The sequence below is a fragment of the Pipistrellus hanaki genome (assembly GCF_964339955.1).
Source record: "Pipistrellus hanaki genome assembly, chromosome: 1".
Taxonomy (NCBI): Eukaryota; Metazoa; Chordata; class Mammalia; order Chiroptera; family Vespertilionidae; genus Pipistrellus; species Pipistrellus hanaki.
In genome coordinates this window covers 210,436,280-210,457,070 of record NC_140503.1, presented here as the reverse complement: position 1 = coordinate 210,457,070, position 20,791 = coordinate 210,436,280, and the positions used below count along the sequence as shown (strand labels likewise).

At 51.7% G+C, this 20,791-nt stretch overlaps 2 protein-coding genes across 6 annotated transcripts in view; one reads left to right on the top strand and one right to left on the bottom strand.

Annotated features, from left to right (window-relative positions):
• LOC311619885 (GPI ethanolamine phosphate transferase 2-like) overlaps positions 1 to 20,791 on the top strand; it is a 55,388-nt gene that overhangs the window by 19,229 nt on the left and 15,368 nt on the right. For 3 of the 5 annotated variants that reach the window (XM_084878544.1, XM_084878545.1, XM_084878546.1), the window contains exons 1-2: positions 17,190 to 17,395; positions 18,154 to 18,359. In XM_084878544.1, coding sequence (XP_084734670.1) covers positions 17,251 to 17,395; positions 18,154 to 18,359 — 351 coding nt within the window. In that variant the 5' untranslated portion in view covers positions 17,190 to 17,250. Of the gene's footprint in view, positions 1 to 187; positions 870 to 7,608; positions 7,689 to 13,880; positions 17,396 to 18,153; positions 18,360 to 20,791 lie in introns of those variants that run through there. The other 2 variants (XM_084878543.1, XM_084878540.1) reach the window with 2 other exon arrangements.
• Positions 4,012 to 7,208, bottom strand: LOC311619724 (disintegrin and metalloproteinase domain-containing protein 21-like; the record flags this gene model as incomplete). The annotated part of the gene is made up of 1 exon (XM_084878262.1): positions 4,012 to 7,208. The coding sequence occupies exon 1, from the start codon at positions 6,181 to 6,183 to the stop codon at positions 4,012 to 4,014; it is 2,172 nt and encodes a 723-aa protein (XP_084734388.1). The 5' UTR covers positions 6,184 to 7,208.

Sequence of the window (20,791 nt, the reverse complement as noted above, 5' to 3'; positions counted from 1 at the left end):
CCTAAGTGGGTCCTGGGGCCCGCGGCCGCCTGGTGGGAGCCGCCCCGCACGCTGTAGGGGACTGGGAGGGCCCATGCAGACATGGCGGGAGCTGTGCTAGAGACGTGGGCAGAAAGTCGGCTGTAGGGCATGGAATGCTAAGTAAAGCGGACAGCTCCGTTTTCTTTTTCCTTTCAAACCCTTTTAGGAGCCAGTTCCAGTTGGACCAAGCTCCCCCCACCTCTCTTCGGGAAAGTTGTTGTTATGCTAATCGATGGCTTGAGAGATGATTTTGTGTTTGGGTCAAAAGGTGTGAAATTTATGCCCTACACAACTTACCTTGTGGAAGAAGGAGCATCTCACAGTTTTGTGGCGGAAGCCAAGCCACCTACAGTTACTATGCCTCGAATCAAGGTAAACCCTTTAGCACCGTGTTTCATGAATCACTAGGCGCCAGATGCACGAAATTCATGCAGGGGGTTCAGCCCTCGCAGCCCCTCGAAGCCCTGGCTTCGTCCTATTATATTTAGCACATTAGCTCTTTATTACATAGGATGGTTTGGCTCTAAGAGGTTTAGAGGGCTCTCCGTAGTCTGTTACTTGTCCACATTTGAAATGCATTTGGTGCCCTCAGCCTGGCTGGGGCAGTAGAGGGACATAAGGTAGAACTGAGACCTCCATTTGTGCCCCTTTTCAAGTAGCCGGAGTCCATGCTTCCTGGGAGGCATGAAGGACTGAAAGCCAGCTAATCCAGGACAGCCTAGTCTCAGGGATGCCATCCTCCTTGCTACCCTGTTGTTTTCTGTACTGGTCATTAGGTCAGTTATAATCCTGGAGAGCCTTTAGGGTTCTCTAGTCCAGCCTCTGGAAGGGAAACTCAGACTTGCCCAGCTCTGTAACAGTGACTGACCCAGCAGGGTCTGGCCTCCACAGTAAGTGGAGGCCAGAGTAAGCTGCCTGCAGGTGCTCAGCTAGTGAGTGTGGCTTTCAAGTGCCTAGAGCTTCACCCAGGAACTATGGGTAAAGAAACGACTAAAGCTTTATTAGGGGCCGTCTCCAAAGGAGGGAACAGGCTTGAAGTACCCAAGTCACGTGGCTGGAGTGGGGGCTGGAGTACAAGGCTGCCTGGCTCCAGTGACTGGCTGTCCTGAGGCAGCAGACGGCAGCACTGCTGAGCAGGGTGGCTGAGACAGGTCCTTCCCTCAGGAGGCAAGAACCCCCCCCCCCCCATTCCCAAGGCCATGGCAGCCACGGGAACCTCCAAGGAGATGACAGGCCTGAGTTCTCACTTAACACTTCCTACAGCCCCCAACTGCAACTCGGTTGCTACGTGCATGCTCTCTGGGGTGACAGCCCAGAGGGTAAGAGGAGTTCCACGGGGATGAAATTGAAATGCCCATGAAACATGTGAAAAGATTCTTTTTACTTTACTAGTAATCATAGCAACTCAAATTAAAACCGTGTGCAAGGCCAAGTGTTGCCTATCACATTGTAAACATTTAAAGATTGATGAGAAATGAGGTGAACAGGTGTCTTCATTCTGAGAATATAGCTGAACTGAGCCACCTGCCTCATCCAGGCCAGTGTGGTCTCCAGCTCGGGCTACTCAACTGAGTGCCCTCCACTGTGCCTACCCCCCCCCCCCCCCCCCGGCCTCGTGGCTGTCTGCCCGTTTACCTCCCCCTCGTCTGAGCTACTTTTCCTGTCATGATCACATGTAGCTAGCTCCCATGCACACTGTCCTCTGGCTTGGAGCCTTTGCACTTCACTGCATCTCCCTAGGAAGGCCCCACCTCACCTCACCTAGACGATACTTCAATCTCAGGTCTTGGCTAAAATGGTACTTCCATTGGAAGCTTTTTAAAGTAAATGCCCATTAAAATGGACTTGGTTAAATATATTGTGCATTCAAATATTGGATGGAAATACCTGTGTATTCACCCACGAAAAGCAGCCCCAGCTTGTGTGGTTCAGTAGACAGTGCCAGCCCTTGCACTGAAGGGCTATGGGTTTGATTCCCTGTCAGAGGCACATACTGGTTACAGGTTCCATCCCCAGCCCGGTTGGGCCTGTGCAAGAGGCAACGGATGGATGTGTCCCCTCCGTGTTTCGGCACCCCACTTTTCCAGTCTTTTAAAAGGAAAAATATCCGTAAAAAGGGTTAACGTTTGTGTGTGTGTGTGTGTGTGTATACATGTATTTGTGGTTTTTATAGCTATTGTTTTCCCGGGAAAGAAATTTGTGGTGGTTAATTGGAAAACAAAACAAGTTGTAACATTATTTGCATAATCTGTTAACCATTTTGGTGGAAAATGTATCCTTGTGGAAATAGGTTGTATACCTACAGAGAAAAAGTATGAAAGGGTACTTGCCAGAAATAAAGTTATCCTTTATTATTATTATTATTATTATTATTATTATTATTACTATAAGGTATTGTATGTGTACATATCTCACCATTACATGGGGACATCAAGAGAGCCTTCAGCCAAAGCCGAAACCGGTTTGGCTCAGTAGATAGAGCGTCGGCCTGCAGACTGAAGGTCCCAGGTTCCATTCTGGTCAAGTGCAGGTACCTTGGTTGTGAGCACATCGCCAGTAGGGAGTGTGCAAGAGGCAGCTGATCAATATCTCTGTCTCATTGATGTTTCTAACTCTCTATCCCTCTCCCTTTCTCTCTGTAAAAAAATAAATAAAATATATTTTAAAGAAAGAGAGAGAGAGAGAGCCTTCAGAAGGCCATCCTACAGCAAAGGTGGGCGGCTCCAATTCACAGAGGGTGCGCAGCTTTCCGGGGGTCAATCTGACCCCATAATCTCCTGAGAACCTTTTCTTCAAGTTTTTCATCTTACATTCCAGACCTGTAGGTTGTGAGGAAACCCCACTCCATGATGGAGTCCAAAAGGATGAACTAAAACACTCCCAGTGAACAGTGTTGAGAGACAGACTAAGAGGAACTCTTGTCGTCCATCTGGCAACTCCCCACCCAGGGAATGAGGTGCCTCTTACCATTGGCAGGTCAGTATAAGCCCCTGACCTGCATAAGGTCGATTGGGTGGACAGTGTGCCCCAGAACCTGACACCGCCCTAAGCCATATGAGGTCACCACAGAACCGCAGGTGGGGACTCACTCGGGCTCCGTAGCTGACGCCATGGGGCAGTCGCTCACACACACATGACCAGCTTCTGACCGTTTTTCATACATGATAAGCTCCCGGCATTCAGGTGTCTTTCCACACATGTGGAAGCCTGGGCGGTTGGCTGCATCATGAGAGAAGCAAGCGAGATTGCAGAAGCCAAGAGGATGGTTCTGGTGGAGCAAATAAGGGGAGGTTTATCTGCTCTGGGCTTCCCTTCTCACTCTGAGGCCAGAGTCAGGAGGGCCACTTCTTTCTGATTGAGTGCCACTCACTGTTCCGCCTCCACACGGGAGGGTGCTCTCCAGGGCGGGCAGGGGTCACTAGCAGACAAGGAACCCTCACTCTCAGCCCACAGCCACACCACCCCACCCCTGTGTGAAAATGACAGGGTTGGGAGAGGGGAGGGACACACCATTGCTCTGAACCCAAGCAGTTTAGAGACCTTGCCCTGGGACTGAGGGACACTCGGTGTTCGAGGGCACAGTAGTGGGAGCTATCAGGAATTGGCCCTAAAAGAACTTGTGGCCACTGGCACTAATCCTGGGACAGGCGTCCATAGCTCAAGGCCAGCTGCTCACCAGGTCTCCTCTCCAGGCCCGAGCCTCAGTCTCACCCAGGGTTCTTACATATCTACAAGGACTGCACAGGAGCCAATGTGTGGTGCTCACACTTTATTGCAGACGCTGGCCAGAGAGCTGTCAGAGAGAGAAGTGTGAAAACGTCCACAGTGTGCACCCTGGATGTGAGGCAGGACCCCTGCAGCCGCTCAGATGTGTGGGCTTGAGCTCTGCAAGCTGATTATGGTGACTTTTTGCAGCTGTTTCTTCATGTTGCCTGAGTTGTGTAGGGGTCCGAACGCTGACTTGCTGTTTACTGCACCTTAACGTTTACTTCAGTGACTAGTGGTCTGGACAGTTCTCACATTCGTGGCTACGCCGAAGAACAGTGCAGCTATGAGGGCAAGCAGGCGGCCAAAAACCACTCTCAAATACACCAGTGATGTATGACTTACCCTCACTCTCCGTTTTCTTCTTGGAGGGGGTCCGCTGTCTATACTCCCTCCTGCACCAGTGCTTATGCACCGGGGAGGGTCTGAGCCGACATGGCAATGGCAGTTTCCCTTATTGTTGCACACGCCCCTGTAGTTGCATTTCGAAGGGGGACAGTTATACTCTATGGTCGCCAGAGTAACATTGCAGAAGCCCTGAAGACAGAACTTTCCACCCCCACAGGCGGTACCAGGTCTCACAGCACCCACATCAGTTGTTTCTGTTGCACGATGTGCACCCACCCCAAAACACAAGAACTCCCCTAAGACTGAGTGATGGAACCCCACATGTTCCTGCAACCGAGGCAAATGAGTGACATTGACACACTGCAGGCGCCCACACTTAACGTCAGCCATCTCACAAGGATCTGGTTTGGACCGGTTAGTTACTTTACAGTGTCCAAACCGGTTGCCCCTTGTATTTATGTTGTAGCAGGCGTCTGGAGCATTCAGTGCCCCTTTCCCAAAGATCTCCTTGCAGTGCAGACTGCGGTCGGTACAATTGCCATGGTAGCAGTAGCCGTCTTCCGTGCATGGGGTTCCATCTAGAAGATAAAAATTGCTGGGGCACCATGGTTCGTTCCCATTGCAGTACTCCGGAAGGTCACAGATGTTCTGGATTGTTCTGCAGAGCGTCCCCGCGGGTGTGTAGGTGCAGTTTTCACAGCAGGAGTCCCTGTCACAAATGCTCCTAGGCGTAAAGCGGCAATCTGTTTCGCAGCATGGGTTGAGGTAACACTGCTTGAAGGTCCCACAGTCACAGTGCTCCTTGTCTTCCACCACAGAGTTTCCACATCGAAAGGGTGTCAGGCTACTGTTTGAGTACTCTAAGTCATCGAAGACGCATTCGTTTAAATTGTTAGACACTATGTGTTGTACGTGTGTAAAGGAACAGTTACTGAATGCATCTGTCAACACAGGGTATCTGTACATGATGCAGGTGGTCCTTCTCTGGCATACACAGCCGGTCTCATCTAACCAAATACCAAACTGGAACCCGATTTGGTGGGCTGCTATAATTGATAACAATAAATAATGTCTGGATAGTTCACCCAGGAAGATGAGATTTGCAGGCCAACAGATTTTGTAAGCGCATGGTTCATGATTAAGTTCATGGGGCCCATTTCTGTTCACAATCAAGGCTGGATATGTACCAAATAAATTGTATATGTTGCTTTCATAATTCTTAGCAAATGGACCGTCTGGCACGTTATGGTTGTTCATATCTGCTGGCTCTCCCCTATCATAAATGACAAGGAGGCTGATGTGGAATCTCATATTGAGACCTTGCATCATGGCGTCTATTAAACTACCTAGTTGTACCAGGAATTGGGCACACTGTGACACATTGTTGTACAGAGTATAAATGGAATGGGCACTCATGAGACAGCCTTTCATCTGTCCAATGTGGGATGAATAGAGCTTACTGCTGATCCTGGAGGCTGCACTGGGGTCCTGGTCAGAGAGAGGCGGGTGCCTCTCAGCCTTGTGTCCCAGCCTGGACATGGGTCCTATGGCGTTAGTGTCGGCTACGATCTGAGAAATGATGTGCTCAAACTTCTGGGAATCCTTGAGGGGTTTGATTTCATAGGCCAGGTCATCCACCTTCATGATGCCTTCCAGGCCCCCATAGCACGTGTCCACGGTGACCATGGAGAAAGGGACGTCCTCCAGGTAGCCCAGGTAGTAACAGTCGAGAGGGAAAAAGGGGTAGTCCACCTGCAAGGCGCCCTGGTCATCTTGGGTCATCACCACCAGCTGCCCAGGCCAAAAGAGTCTCTTGCGTCGCATGTGGAGGACGTGTCTCTGGCCCCCAAACCTCAGGCTGTAGGAGAGCCAGCCTGCTGCCGCCATGGCTTTGCCATGGTGCTGCTCCTTCCTGGGAATCACCACCTCCGAGGAGACGTAGCGCCAGGAGGGACGACCTTGAGAACACTGGGCGGGAGCCAGCACCACCCAGAGCCCAAGCAGCAAGAGGGGCGTCCTGAGGGTGACCGGGCCCGCTGCCAGCCTCATGGCCTGGGTGGGGAGAAGCGTGGATGGGCACGCAGAGAGGGAGGGTCCTCAGTGAAACCTGGCCCCCGCCATCTGCAGTGGCCACTTCCTGCCAAGGGCATAGTGGCTGGGTCAGCTGAGGCAACAATGGCAGGGCGTGGCAGTGGGGCCCTGCCTTCAGCTGGGGTTGAAGAGGGGGAGGTGGGAACCCTGTCCCTGAATGCTAAGCTGGAAGCAACAGAGGAGGAAGCAGACCCATGTCTGCATTGCAGCCATGCCAGGCTTCCCTCTAGCTACTTGCACACATGCTCTGTCATTACAGCCAAGTTAAATTCCCTACTGTGGATGAAAAACGGCCACATACTAACCTGACTAGCTCAGGGGAGGCCTGCACGGCGGCCTGGCAAACTCATAGACCTACAGTAGCCACCAAGGATGGTCTGAACTTAAAACATTTTCATTAAGAAGCAGTTTATACTGGGCAGTCATGTTCTAGGTCAGCATCTTCTCTAATAAAGATCCGTCTTTACCTTAACTGAGCCTGCTGTCTTGTTGTATCTATCATAATGTCAATGTAAAAACACCACTGGAACTTGTTGTAGTCGAAAGGGGCCGCATGCTAACCTGACAAGCTCACGGGAGAACTGCATGGCAGATTTAGAAACTGAGAGACCTAAAGTAACCACAAAGGATCGTCTGAAATTAAACTTTAACTAAACGCAATTATGGTGGGCACTTATGTCTTAGGCTAGTATCTTCATTGATAAGGTCAATCTTTACCTTAACTGAGCCTATGTGTCATTTTCCCTCTACAATAACGTGCCCTTGAAATGTCTGGGTGATTGGTAACCTCCCTCTTTCTGGACCCCATGGGGCATCACCAAATGTGCTGGGCACCAGGACAGATGTCACAAATTCCTTCATTATCACGTTAATTGTCCCTGCACCCACTTAAGTATGTGTCCATCATTTTACTTTTTATCCCACCCAGGGTTTCTCCCAGCTCTGCTTTCTCCCACCTCCAGAATCTCTCCCCGATGCATTTCATGTAACCCACCTACATCCCTCATTTGATTGTAAAGAATAAATACAGATGTAACACACCAATATCCAGAACATTATCTCAATTCATTGAGGTTCTGCTTCTCAGAATGTGTCCACAGTTAGGCTTCAATAAACTCCCAGGAATTCTTTACAGGTTTCAATGGGTTTTTTCTCCTTTGATCCGTGTATCCCTAGTTGGCATGAGGCCTCCTCTGTTTGAGCGTCTATATAAGTTTCTACTGATCAGCTGATGATGGGCCGCTTTCTACACCTGCTCTTGTGGGGTTATCTTGAAGAACTACTTTATTTATTGGCTTCTAGATTAGCAATGGCTACTTGATCTACAATAGGCTCTCCTGCATGTGCCAACAACTTCTCATGTCTTCTCTGTCTAATGCCCAGCATTTGAGGTCCAGTGCTCCCAACAATTGGCAGAGTCAAGCAAGATCAACAAGTGAGTGCTCCCACAATCCCACCAAAAGGTTAGTTTCCAACTACCGTTTTTGTCTTTGAATCCACTCTTAAGTTTTCTGAGACGAAGCATTCTGACCGACTGATAGATCCTCCCTTTCTCCAACTGATGGACAGACATAAACTCCACCTGTAGCCGGACATTCCTGAGCATTGAACCACCAACCATTGCACCTGCCAAATACCCTAAGCCCTCGATTCCTAATTCCCTAGGGTCCCTAAACATAGGCCTCACATGAAACCACCAAACAGCGTGTGCTGAGTGCCCTAAGCCCCATCTCCTCTCCTCCCCATAAAGGTGCTCATATCCCAGCCCTCGCTCTCTTCTGCTCTCTCTCTCTCTGGAAGCAGCTGGCAGTGGTACTCTTCTCTTCAATTAACCCTGTGTCTTGGCATCTTGGTCTCAGGCCCACTCTATTTCATCTTTTTTAATGGTGCCTCAGCCCCAGGTGAACATGTACAATCCTCTGGCCCTGCTGGGTGGCATGGTCCTAAGTTGATTGGCCGGTTAAGAATACCTCTCGACCCTGCAATACCAGGACAAGTGGGAATCTCCTCGCTTTCTTACCGGTAGGGCTCGGGGACCTTCCCAACCTCCCCATCCGCCCCCCATTCCCTTGACCTGGAAGGGCCTCAGAGTTTTCCTGTCTACTCGGTTACGCGTTCTACGTTGTACGTTCACGTTCTATGTTCTACAGAAGCCCAGGCGCCTGGCTGGGAAAACTCTGTTCTACTCCACAGGAAAGGTTTCGGGGTGACGACCTTGGGACCCTTTCTCATCTCTTTACAGGTTGGCTTTGAGGCAGAGGAGGACGCCTCTTATTCCCTCCCCAACTTCTCGGTGGCCACTTCCCTCCAGTCTTGGGAACCTCTCAATCCATACCCCCTCGACTTTCTATTCCAATCTGGCTACTTCAAACCAAAAAGCTCATTTAAAATGGCACTTTCGGTTCCAATATCCTCCGCCAGACAGCCTCATAAAATGGCATTCCAATCTCCTCCGAGATTTAGATAATTTTTGCCAAGGGACAAGAAAGCCTCAGAGATTTCTAGGAACAGTGTTCCCTTCCTTTCTCCCCTCCCACTGTCACCTCTGGCTTTACTCCTCATGTTCCACCATCTGATCCTCCTCTGGAAGTCCTCTTTGCGCTCTCACACCCGTTTCCTTGTGTTCTGACTCTTTAGACCCAGCGGATCATATCTTTCCATGTGTCTCACTCCCACCACCTCCTTACAACCCTAAACCTGTCCCTCTCTGACTGAGCACTCTTTTTCCCAGGTCAATGCTGGAGTTCAGACTCAGGAAATAGTTTTAACTTTTTTCCCCCTAACACCCACTGGTCCTGCCCACTGGCCGCTGCCTGCATGGCCTCAGAGGCTGCTGCAGCTACAGCAGGGGCAGCTGCTGTGGAGGAGGTGGCAAAGCTTGCATGGCCCTCCCTGTGTAGCCCTTCTGGTCCCTTCCTTGTCGGGTGGGGCATTCCTACTTCTGAGAATTCTAACTGCACGCCATCCCACCTGCCAGCCTGCCCGCCCGCCCGCCAGCCCGCCCGCCCGCCTGCCTGCCTGCCTGCTGGCTCACCAAACAGGTAAATGAGATTTCTCTTTGGGTTCCTTTTTCCTTGTTTCTTGTGAGCAGCCTGCCACCACACTGGCCGCTTGTCCTGTCCCTCTTCAACCATGTGTTCTCCCCTTGGTGGCCGCCATTTAATTTTATTTATTTATTTTTAAATAAATCTTTATTGTTCATATTATTGCTAATGTTCCTTATCCCCCCCCTCCATTGCTCCCCTCCACCAGGTTCGCACCCCACACTCTGCCCCTTCCCCACCCCCATTGTCCTCATCCATAGGTGCACAGTTTATGTTCAGACTCTTCCCGCCTCACCTCCCACTCCCCTTTCTCCTGAGAATTGTCAGTTCACTCCCCTTCCATACCTCTGATTGTATTATATTCACCAGTTAATGCCCAGGCCTGCGGGACAGATACGTGGGAGCGAGGAGACACCTGGAAGGGAATGAGGGAGGACAGGAGACGCAGAGAAATGGAGGCAAGACAGGGTTCTGATCAAGCCTCAAATTTTATTTCTTGCAGCGGCAATGTAGTACACAGGTCGTAGGGGGAAGTTGCCGCGGAGACATTGCAGGGCGGGGCGGGCTGTGTATCAGCAGGATGTGTCTGCAGGGGAGGATACAGCAGAGATTCTCCGGGGCGGGGCGAGTTATCACAACAGGTGTGCCTTGCTCAATGGCCAGATATGCTGCTAGGCATTTAGATCATTTCTAGTTAACTGCCACAACGCAGCTTGTCACATGACTTCTGGTAAGACAGAAACTCAGTGCCTAAGATGGAGGTGTCTTTTAAGATGTAGTCACCAATTCTTTTTCGGCTCCCTACAGGTTAATATTTTTCATCAGATTTTTCAATTCCCTTGGTTTTTAGATTCACTTGTTGATAGTTACGTATTTGTTGTTCATAATTTTTATCTTGATTTTCTTCCTCTTCCTAAAGAACCCCCTTCAGCAATTCATATAATTCTGGTTTGGCAGTGATGAACTCTTTTAGCTTTTTTATTTTATTTTATTTGTGAAGCTCTTTATCTGGCCTTTGACTCTGAATGATAGCTTTGCTGGGTAGAGTATTTTTGGCTGTAGGTTCTTGCTATTCATCACCTTGAATATTACTTGCCATTCCCCTCTGGCCTGCGTGCTTTCTTTTGAGAAATCAGCTAACAATCTTATGGGTGCTCCCTTATAGGTAACTACATGCTTTTTTCTTGCTGCTTTTAATATTCTCTCTTTGTCTTTTGCTCTTGGAATTTTAATTATGATGTGTCTTGGTGTGGTCCTCTTTGGATTCCTTTTGTTTGGAGTTCTGTGGGCTTCCTAGACTTGTAAGCCTAATTCTCTCACCAGGTGGGGGAAGTTTTCTGTCACTATTTCTTCCAGTATGTTTTCGGTATTTTGCTCTCTCTCTTCTTCTGGAACCCCCATAATTCTGATGTTGGTTCACTTGAAGTTCTCCCAGAGGTTTCTTACATTATCTTCAGCTTTCTGGCTTCTCTTGTCTTCTTGCTTCTACAGAGGAGTGTCTTCTGGCTCTTTTTGTTCCAAATGTTTGACTTGATTCTTGTGATCTTCCATTCTGTTTTTAGGACTCTGTGTAATATTTTTTTATTTCAGACACTGTATTCCTTATTTCTAGTTGATCCCTTTTTATTTCTAGTTGATCCTTTATCATATCCTCATAGGTCTCATTTATTTTATCGGCCTTCTCTAGGAAATTCTTGAAAAGCCTTATAAGCGTGGGTTTGAACTCTATATCCAGTCGCTTTTTGTCCTCCCTTTCTTTCGTTTGTGATCTGTTTCCTTGTCTCGGCGTTTTCGCTGCTTCCCTGAGTTGGTAGGGTGGCTTTGTGTGCTAAGGTGTCCTGTATGGTTCGGTGGGTCAGTCTCACAGTTACCTGAGGTGGACACTCTTAGTGCCCCCTTTTGTGGACTGTGTGTACAGCCTTGTTGTAGTCAAGTCCTTTTTTTTTTTTTTTAATATATTTTATTGATTTTTTTTTACAAAGAGGAAGGGAGAGATAGAGAGTTAGAAACTTTGATGAGAGAGAAACTCTGACCAGCTGCCTCTTACACACACTATACCAAGGATGTGTCCGCAACCAATGTACATGCCCTTGACCGGAATCGAACCTGGGACCTTTCATTCCGCAGAAGGACGCTCTACCACTGAGCCAAACCAGTTCTGGCTGTAGTCAAGTCTTGATTGTTGTTGGTATCACAGGGAGGAACTGACCTCCAGGGTGGCCACCATTTTAAAGCAGTAAGTCCCGCCTCCCCAGGCCTGGCCTGGTGTGGCCACCCACTGCTGCCGCCCTCCCCCTCCTCCTCTTCCCCTTCCTCTACCCGAGGAAGGCAGCAGTAACTGAGGGCGTAGTCTGAGTCCACATCCCATTCTCTGTGTCCAGCCTCACAGATTGAGAGGCACCTCAGGTGTCTTTTTCCACCCACCTGACAACCTTTACTTCCCCAACACACGCCGCAACTTCAAAAATATGATGCAGTTCCACAAACCCCTCAATAAGACTTCATTAACCTGACCTTTAAGGTCTTTAATAATAGAGACCAGGAGACCCAAAGCCAACAAGAAGGCAAGATCAGGCCAAGGCTGAGGCCCAGTAGGAGGCCTTCCAGCTCCTGCCTACCACTCTCAGGAACCCCAAATGACGTACCAGTCCTCCAACCGTGGGTAAGTCAGGGGCCAAGCCTCCTCCGGGCTCATGCTTCACATGCAGCAAGGAAGGACACTGAGCCAAGTCCCGCTCAAACCCGAGACCCCCGCCAGGGTCCTGCCCAAGGCTCGGAAGGGAAGACCACTGGCAATCAGACTGTAGTCTGGCTCCTCCGGGTCAGGCTTCAGCAAGTCCAGCATGGCTGCCCTCTGGATCCGGTTTGGAGCTCCCAGACCTCGTGGGCCTGGGCACCGAAGAAGCCTCCCAGGCCCCAACAGGGCCTCACAGACTTACATCACCAGGACAGAGCCTCAGGCAACGACTATGGTGGCAGGTAAGCCGATCTCATTTTTAATCGACACTAGGGCCACTTATTCTGCCCTCTGTGAACTCGCTGAGACCCTTGTCCACTCCTTAGTCTCTATGATGGGGTTGAGGGATCAGTCTCACAGCCATTAGCCACCTCAAATTTCCCCATTCGTTCTTTTCTCCTACCTTAGTGCCCAGCCAGGGCTTTCAAGCATGCCCTCATGAAGCCCAGTTTTCCCAAACCACAGTCACCTACCTCAGTTTCACTCTCTCATTCCACAAGGACCTTAAATGCCTCATCTTCCCATCTCCTCTATCTCTAGGAAGAATGCTGGGCCATTTAAAAACTCAAGCGGCTAGCCGAAACCGGTTTGGCTCGGTGGATAGAGCGTCGGCCAGCGGACCCAAGCGTCCCGGGTTCGATTCTGGTCAAGGGCATGTACCTTGGTTGCAGGCATAGCCCCAGTAGGGGGTGCGCAAGAGGCAGTTGATCGATGACTCTCTCTCATCGATGTTTGTAACTCTCTATCTCTCTCCCCTCCTCGCTGTAAAAAATCAATAAAACATATTTAAAAAAAAAAAAAAAACTCAAGCGCCTAGAGGCCTGGCTAGCCTGGGAGCAGGTTGCGGAGTCTCCCCGCTCCCTCCCGTCCTGCCTTTTAAAGTGACGCTGCAGTCTCCAAGCCTGGCAGGACAAGGTTGCTAGCCACTTCTTAAGGTAAACCAGAATATTCACAGTCTCTAACTCCTTATCCAACCATCCAGGTCCCCGGCTTTCACTACTCCTTTCCTTCCCTTTTCCCTCCCACTTTCACTGCAACACAGTCTCAATCACTCATCCATCACCTCTTATTGGTAGCGCCATGGTGACTGCTCTCTCAGCTTGGAGTAGAAAAAGGAATCTCATACCATTTAGCCCGCCTCTTCTCCCTATACCTATCAGCTTGTCTCCATCATCAGGGATTTTTCTTCCTCTGTGGGGAACACACATACATCTGTCTCCCTATCCCAGAACAGGAACCTGTACTCTCATTTCTCTCTCACCCAATGTACAATAGATGCAGCCTCAATAATCAGTCTTTACCTGTCCCCGTATCCATCATATCTGACAAAAGAAGAGTCCAGATCATCCCTCTCCTTCTAACCCTTGTCATCACAGCAGGAATTGGAACTGCCATAGGGAGCTTAACCACTGCTCTACCCACTTTGAAACCCTGACTCAGGACCTACAAGAAACATGTAGATGCCCAACAAGGGGCAAAACTGGGAAAACAAGAACCTCACTCCCAGGGTACCCTGGTCTCCCCTTTCATATCACTAGTGAGGCAACGAAAACCCCTACACTTTTCCCCTAAAAGTGACATCTAGGTCTCAGGTAACTGTCAGCTCCAGGCGCAGAAAAGCGGCAAAACCAGACAAGAGGCTCAGTGGCAGCCTCAGGACCAGCTTTTACATCCCTCGTGAGTCAACAGGATCGCTCTCAAGACGTCACAAACAGTCTCTTGGGGAAATGGGGCTGCTGCACCCCTCACCCAGCACAGAAAACACTACCTGTTTTTGGCTCACTTAGTCCGTGGCTTCCCCCACTATTAGGCCCACTGGTATCTATATTCTTAATCTTGCCCTTTGAGCCCTGTCTCATGCGCTGTTTTACTAGTCTTTTACAGAACAGAATGCAGGCATTTGCCAACCAGAAGGTAGGACAGATCTATCTGGCACTGAGTTCAGAACGGAACACCAGAATCTTTGAGACCCCGGGTAGATGTCCCTAACGACGAACCCACTCAGCTAAAAGTAATTATGGAAGATTGACCTTCACCCCTGACCTTGCCCAGACTCTCAGTTTTTTAAAAAATATTACCAGAAGCCTGGAATGATACATCCTCCCTTCCACCAACTGATGGACAGGCATAAACTCCACCTGCAGCCGGACATTCGTGACCATTGAACCACCAATCAGCAACTGCCCAGTACCCTAAGCCCCTGATTCCTAAGTCCCTAGGTCCCTAATCATAGGCCTTACATGAAACCACCAATCAGAGCGTGCTGAGTGCCCTAAGCCCCATCGCTTCTCGTCCCCTGAAAAAGTGCTTGTAGCCCGGCCCTCGTGCTCTTCCACTCTCTCTGGAAGCAGCTGGCAATGGCACACTTCTCTTCAATTGAGCCTGTGTCCTGGAATCCCAGTCTCCGACCCTCTCTACTTCATCTTTCACCTATCACCACAGCATTTTTGTTTCACTCTCTTCCCAGGACAGCCCCTGCCTTTCCCCTCCCTTCCCCCTCCCTTCCCAAGGCCTGTTACTGTCATCTTCCTCACTCCCAAGCTCCAAGGGCCCTTCCTTTGCGTGTATAACTTTTTTTCCTAGGCCCAAGTCCTCTAGACATTACTTTTGCTCCCTCTGTGATTTACCAGATAAATGTCCTCTTACTGTTTGGGTCGTGGCTCTGAATTCTTTGCCAGCCAGAACCCAAGTACCAAGGTTGCTGACCCCAGGTTTGACCTGACTCCACAGGTCAGACACCGGGAGCCCATCCACCATCTACAACACACACCATGTAGAGTCCTCTTGTGGGCTCTGTGGAGCTTTGTGGCCCTTTGGGTAAGTGTCCCTGTTTGGGGCAAGACATCCCACAATCCTGGGGTGGCCCACATGGTAACAAAGGATAGCTGGGACCCAGGGAGGGGCGAGGAGTGCTGTGTGCTGCTCCTTCTTAGGTCGCCAAAGGAGCCAAAGGAGGAAGGCACGAGGCCAGAGTGGGGAGGGATTTATTTGGTCATCCGCACACCACCTGGCTCAGCCTGCATGGCGCCAGCACCCGGGGACAGGAGTCAGCGGCCTTGACAGGACTTTTGGTGGGTTTTTGGGGGGCAAAGACCTCTTTATGCATACCCGGAGGGGAGAGAATGGAAGTTGTCAGCACAAGTGAAATGTGCTCTCAGCACAGGGAATATCCATAGTGAAATGACCTGAAAAGCCAGTTCCCGGGGGAGGGGTGTTGACTCAATTGCTGCAACAAACCTAACACTCCCGAGGTTTTGTGTACTCAGATTAGGGGAAATAAGGCACTCCTGGGAACAACCAAGTTCGGGTCCCTGGTCCCCAACCCCACCCAGCCTCTCAGGGAGCCCACATCCACTTTCCCCCCTCTTTTGCTAGGGGAAGAAATGGTAATCCTGCTCTGTTAATGGGATTGTTCTGTTCTGATTAGAGAATGCATATCCTAACCTGGCTGAGAGTTGCACACCCAGGGACATGGGCGTGCTGGAGAGCTAGTACCCTGGAAAGATCGACAACCTTGTTGCAGAGGAGTCCCGGATGTGCCTGTGCTTTGCAAATCCCCAGCCCACATGGCCTGAGTGGACTGGAAAGGGGCTACATACTGGCTGGTGGCCCTGGGAGGCAGGGGCCTTTGGGGGCAGGGATGGGGGTACGGGAGGACCACAAAAAAGAGGATGGTCTGAAATTGAAGACCATTGGAGAGCAGTTTATGGTGAGTGGTCATGTCCTAGGCTAGTTCTTTGGCAAAAAACAACTTTGATCTTGGCTGAGCCTATTGCCTTTTTGCCTCTGGAAGGTGGGGGGAGGGTGGAGTGGGGGGGGAGATTGGGCAAACCTGTGAAATGTGAGAGTGACTTGTGGCTTCCCTTTTTCCGTACCCCTCAGGGTGAGAAGGCTAAAAGGCTAATTCCAAAGTAATCCTGATATTTGGGGGGGTGGGGAAAAGGGGGGGTCCTACAATCTGAATGTGTGCCAGCAATCCAATGTACCTTCTTGATGACTGTAATTAAGTCACTGCCCCTTTCTCCACAAACTGGTCTTGCAAGACCTGTTAGCTAAATGCTCCCATCTTACAGCAGCCATAAACCATGACACAGCCCCTGGAGGGGGTTATACTGCTGGTGCCAGGCCAGGCCCTTCGGTATGGTCTCAAGCCCCCCAACACCTGGGGCTTTTTGCAAAGCCTGAGAATGGTCTGGAAGTATAATCCATATTTGGGGGACAAAGACACCAAAACGGGGTCAAAGAGGGGCTTCCAACAAATGGGTTTGCTCAGGATTTGAGAGGCAACCTCCTCTGAGTCCACCGAAGTAATAAAGCTGTGTAACTCCATTTCTCTCAGCGTTGCTTGGTTTTTCTCCAGTCTTCTGTAACAAGGGCACAACCAAGGCGGGAAGGACACCGTAAGTTCCTTCATTGTTATGTTGGCTGTTGACTGCTGGCTGTCCTGTGCCCACCTGGGTAGAAGACGTGTCATTTTACTTTTCGTCCATTCCCGGAGGCTTCCGTCCTCTGCTTTCTCCCACCTCCAGGGTCTGTGTGTCGCCGGTGGATCTCATGTGACCCACTGCGTCTCCACCTCTGCTTGTGGTGTGCAAAGCGGTGTGACGGGACTGTGGATATCCGGGGCATTACCCCAATACGTTGACATTCTGTTTTCTGGCAATTGTTGGCAGTTGGGCTCAAATTAAGGCACAGAAATTCTTTACAGGTTTGAATGTTTCTTTCTTTTTACGTTAACACTTCTTATCTGTAACCATTACACGCACTTTTATTCCTTTTGCCTACTTTCCCCAGGCAATCTTTGTCCTTCTTACCACACAAGCTGCTGGCTTGGGGGGATGCAGGGCAGGCTTTGGGGATGACCTGCCGGTCTGCCACAGGGCAGGGGCTCAGGGGAGTCAGCCTGTCCCTGCTGGACTGGCTCAAGTAGCCACCAGCGCCCGCCCCCTTGGCTGTGGGGCTTCCCCTTCAACCTCTGCCCCCACTCCTCATCCCAGGACCCTCACCCCAACCCCAACCTGGCGGGAGGTGGGCGTGCCCCCGGCCAATGGCCACCGGCTGCCAGGCAGGTGGGCGGGAACAGGGCGGGGATTGGACCGGCTCGCCGGAAGTGGTGCGTGGGGCCTGCGTCCGCCAGCGGCACCGCAGCGGAAGCGCTCGCCCCGTGCGTGCGTGCGTGCGTGCGTGCGTGCGTGCGTGCGTGCGTTCCCGAGGTGCGCGGGCCGGGCGCCCGGGGAGGGCGCGATGCGGCTGGGCTGCGGGGCCTTCGCCGCGGGCTGCGTGGCGGTCGAGGTGCTGGGAGTCGCGCTCTTCCTGCGGGGCTTCTTCCCGCCTCCCGTGCGCTCCTCCTCCCAGCCCGCGCCCCCGGCGGCGCCCGAGCCCTCGGCAGGTACGGCCCCGCCTCCGGCCGCCCTCGGCCCGAGGACCCTCCTCCGGAGCCCGTCCGCGCGGGCCTCTCCCTGACCCCACCCAGGCCCCTCTCCGGACGCTCCAGGCTCCGTGTCCGCCCGACAACCCGACACCCGCCCCCGGCAGCCCGTCTCCACCTCCGGTCCGGTCACCGGAAAGTCCGCTCTCCGCGCCGGGCCGCCCCTCCAGCCCGCGCCCCGTCCCCGAGCAGCTCCGAGCCCCGCGGCCCCGGCACCCGTTTGGCTCCTTGAGCCACAGCAGATGGAGGTCCCTGCGGAGCCCTCGCTGTCGTCTCTCACACTCCGTGACGGCCGCCCCGGGGACCCCTCCTTGGCCCCTCCGGGCAGTCCGTGCCAGGCAGAGGCTCCGTTTGCCCAGGTCCGCTCCGCGAGCCGCTGACCCTGTGGACACGGTTGCCGCCTGCCGGGAGCTCCCCGTCCGCGCAGGGAGGCGCGCGTTCCAGGTGCAGCGCCTGCATGTGCCTCTCCAGCGCCCTCGCCTGGCAGGGAGTCCGGGCCCAGCACTCACTCCTCGCCGCGCAGCGGGCAGTTCCTAAGTGGGTCCTGGGGCCCGCGGCCGCCTGGTGGGAGCCGCCCCGCACGCTGTAGGGGACTGGGAGGGCCCATGCAGACATGGCGGGAGCTGTGCTAGAGACGTGGGCAGAAAGTCGGCTGTAGGGCATGGAATGCTAAGTAAAGCGGACAGCTCCGTTTTCTTTTTCCTTTCAAACCCTTTTAGGAGCCAGTTCCAGTTGGACCAAGCTCCCCCCACCTCTCTTCGGGAAAGTTGTTGTTATGCTAATCGATGGCTTGAGAGATGATTTTGTGTTTGGGTCAAAAGGTGTGAAATTTATGCCCTACACAACTTACCTTGTGGAAGAAGGAGCATCTCACAGTTTTGTGGCGGAAGCCAAGCCACCTACAGTTACTATGCCTCGAATCAAGGTAAACCCTTTAGCACCGTGTTTCATGAATCACTAGGCGCCAGATGCACGAAATTCATGCAGGGGGTTCAGCCCTCGCAGCCCCTCGAAGCCCTGGCTTCGTCCTATTATATTTAGCACATTAGCTCTTTATTACATAGGATGGTTTGGCTCTAAGAGGTTTAGAGGGCTCTCCGTAGTCTGTTACTTGTCCACATTTGAAATGCATTTGGTGCCCTCAGCCTGGCTGGGGCAGTAGAGGGACATAAGGTAGAACTGAGACCTCCATTTGTGCCCCTTTTCAAGTAGCCGGAGTCCATGCTTCCTGGGAGGCATGAAGGACTGAAAGCCAGCTAATCCAGGACAGCCTAGTCTCAGGGATGCCATCCTCCTTGCTACCCTGTTGTTTTCTGTACTGGTCATTAGGTCAGTTATAATCCTGGAGAGCCTTTAGGGTTCTCTAGTCCAGCCTCTGGAAGGGAAACTCAGACTTGCCCAGCTCTGAAACAAACAGTGACTGACCCAGCAGGGTCTGGCCTCCACAGTAAGTGGAGGCCAGAGTAAGCTGCCTGCAGGTGCTCAGCTAGTGAGTGTGGCTTTCAAGTGCCTAGAGCTTCACCCAGGAACTATGGGTAAAGAAACGACTAAAGCTTTATTAGGGGCCGTCTCCAAAGGAGGGAACAGGCTTGAAGTACCCAAGTCACGTGGCTGGAGTGGGGGCTGGAGTACAAGGCTGCCTGGCTCCAGTGACTGGCTGTCCTGAGGCAGCAGACGGCAGCACTGCTGAGCAGGGTGGCTGAGACAGGTCCTTCCCTCAGGAGGCAAGAACCCACCCCCCATTCCCAAGGCCATGGCAGCCACGGGAACCTCCAAGGAGATGACAGGCCTGAGTTCTCACTTAACACTTCCTACAGCCCCCAACTGCAACTCGGTTGCTACGTGCATGCTCTCTGGGGTGACAGCCCAGAGGGTAAGAGGAGTTCCACGGGGATGAAATTGAAATGCCCATGAAACATGTGAAAAGATTCTTTTTACTTTACTAGTAATCATAGCAACTCAAATTAAAACCGTGTGCAAGGCCAAGTGTTGCCTATCACATTGTAAACATTTAAAGATTGATGAGAAATGAGGTGAACAGGTGTCTTCATTCTGAGAATATAGCTGAACTGAGCCACCTGCCTCATCCAGGCCAGTGTGGTCTCCAGCTCGGGCTACTCAACTGAGTGCCCTCCACTGTGCCTACCCCCCGGCCTCGTGGCTGTCTGCCCGTTTACCTCCCCCTCGTCTGAGCTACTTTTCCTGTCATGATCACATGTAGCTAGCTCCCATGCACACTGCCCTCTGGCTTGGAGCCTTTGCACTTCACTGCATCTCCCTAGGAAGGCCCCACCTCACCTCACCTAGACGATACTTCAATCTCAGGTCTTGGCTCAAATGGTACTTCCATTGGAAGCTTTTTAAAGTAAATGCTCATTAAAATGGACTTGGTTAAATATATTGTGCATTCAAATATTGGATGGAAGGCCCGGAGCAGCAGCTGCCAGGCTGGGAGCGGCCAGGCCCGGAGCAGCCGGGTCTCGTGCGGCCAGGCCAGGAGCAGTGGCTGCCAGGCTGGGAGCAGCCAGGCCCGGAGCAGCGGCTGACAGGCTGGGAGCGGCCAGGCCCGGAGCGGCCGGGACCGGAGCAACCGGTCCCAGAGCAGCCGGGTCGGGTGCGGCCAGGCCTGTAGCGGCAACAGCCAAGTCCAGAGCAACTAGGTCGGGAGCGGCAGTGACCAGACCCGGAGCAGCTGGTTGTGGAACGAACCAGAGCAACAGAGGCCAGGCCCGGAGCAGCCAGGCCCGAAACAGCTCGCTCCTCGCCTGTACCTGCCCACGGCTGCCTCTCAGACATGGCTGGAAACTTTTGCGGAAACTTGAGGGTCTGCTGAATCAAGTGATGAAGGCTTAGATCTGGATGTGTTGAGTTAGTATAGCGCTGGGGTGTTGATCTGTGAGTGCCTTGGGTGGGGCCTGGATGAGGCTGGTTGACCTATTTGAAAATGTCTTTTGTGTGAAGTGTATCATTGGGCATGTGGAGGTATTATTGATATGAGAAAATGCTAAGTAACAGATTTACTATCTGAAAAGGGATTTACTATCGGGGAAAGGGAGGGAGGAAGAGACTGAACATAAACTGTGCACCTATGGATGAGGACAATGGGGGATGGGGAGGGGGCAGAGGGGGGGGTGGGAACCTGGTGGAGGGGGGAAGAAATGAGGAACCTTTGTAATAATATGAACAATAAAGATTGATTTAAAAATAAATAAATAAATAAATAAAATAAAATAAAATAAAATAAAAAATAAAAAAATATTGGATGGAAATACCTGTGTATTCACCCACGAAAAGCAGCCCCAGCTTGTGTGGTTCAGTAGACAGTGCCAGCCCTTGCACTGAAGGGCTATGGGTTTG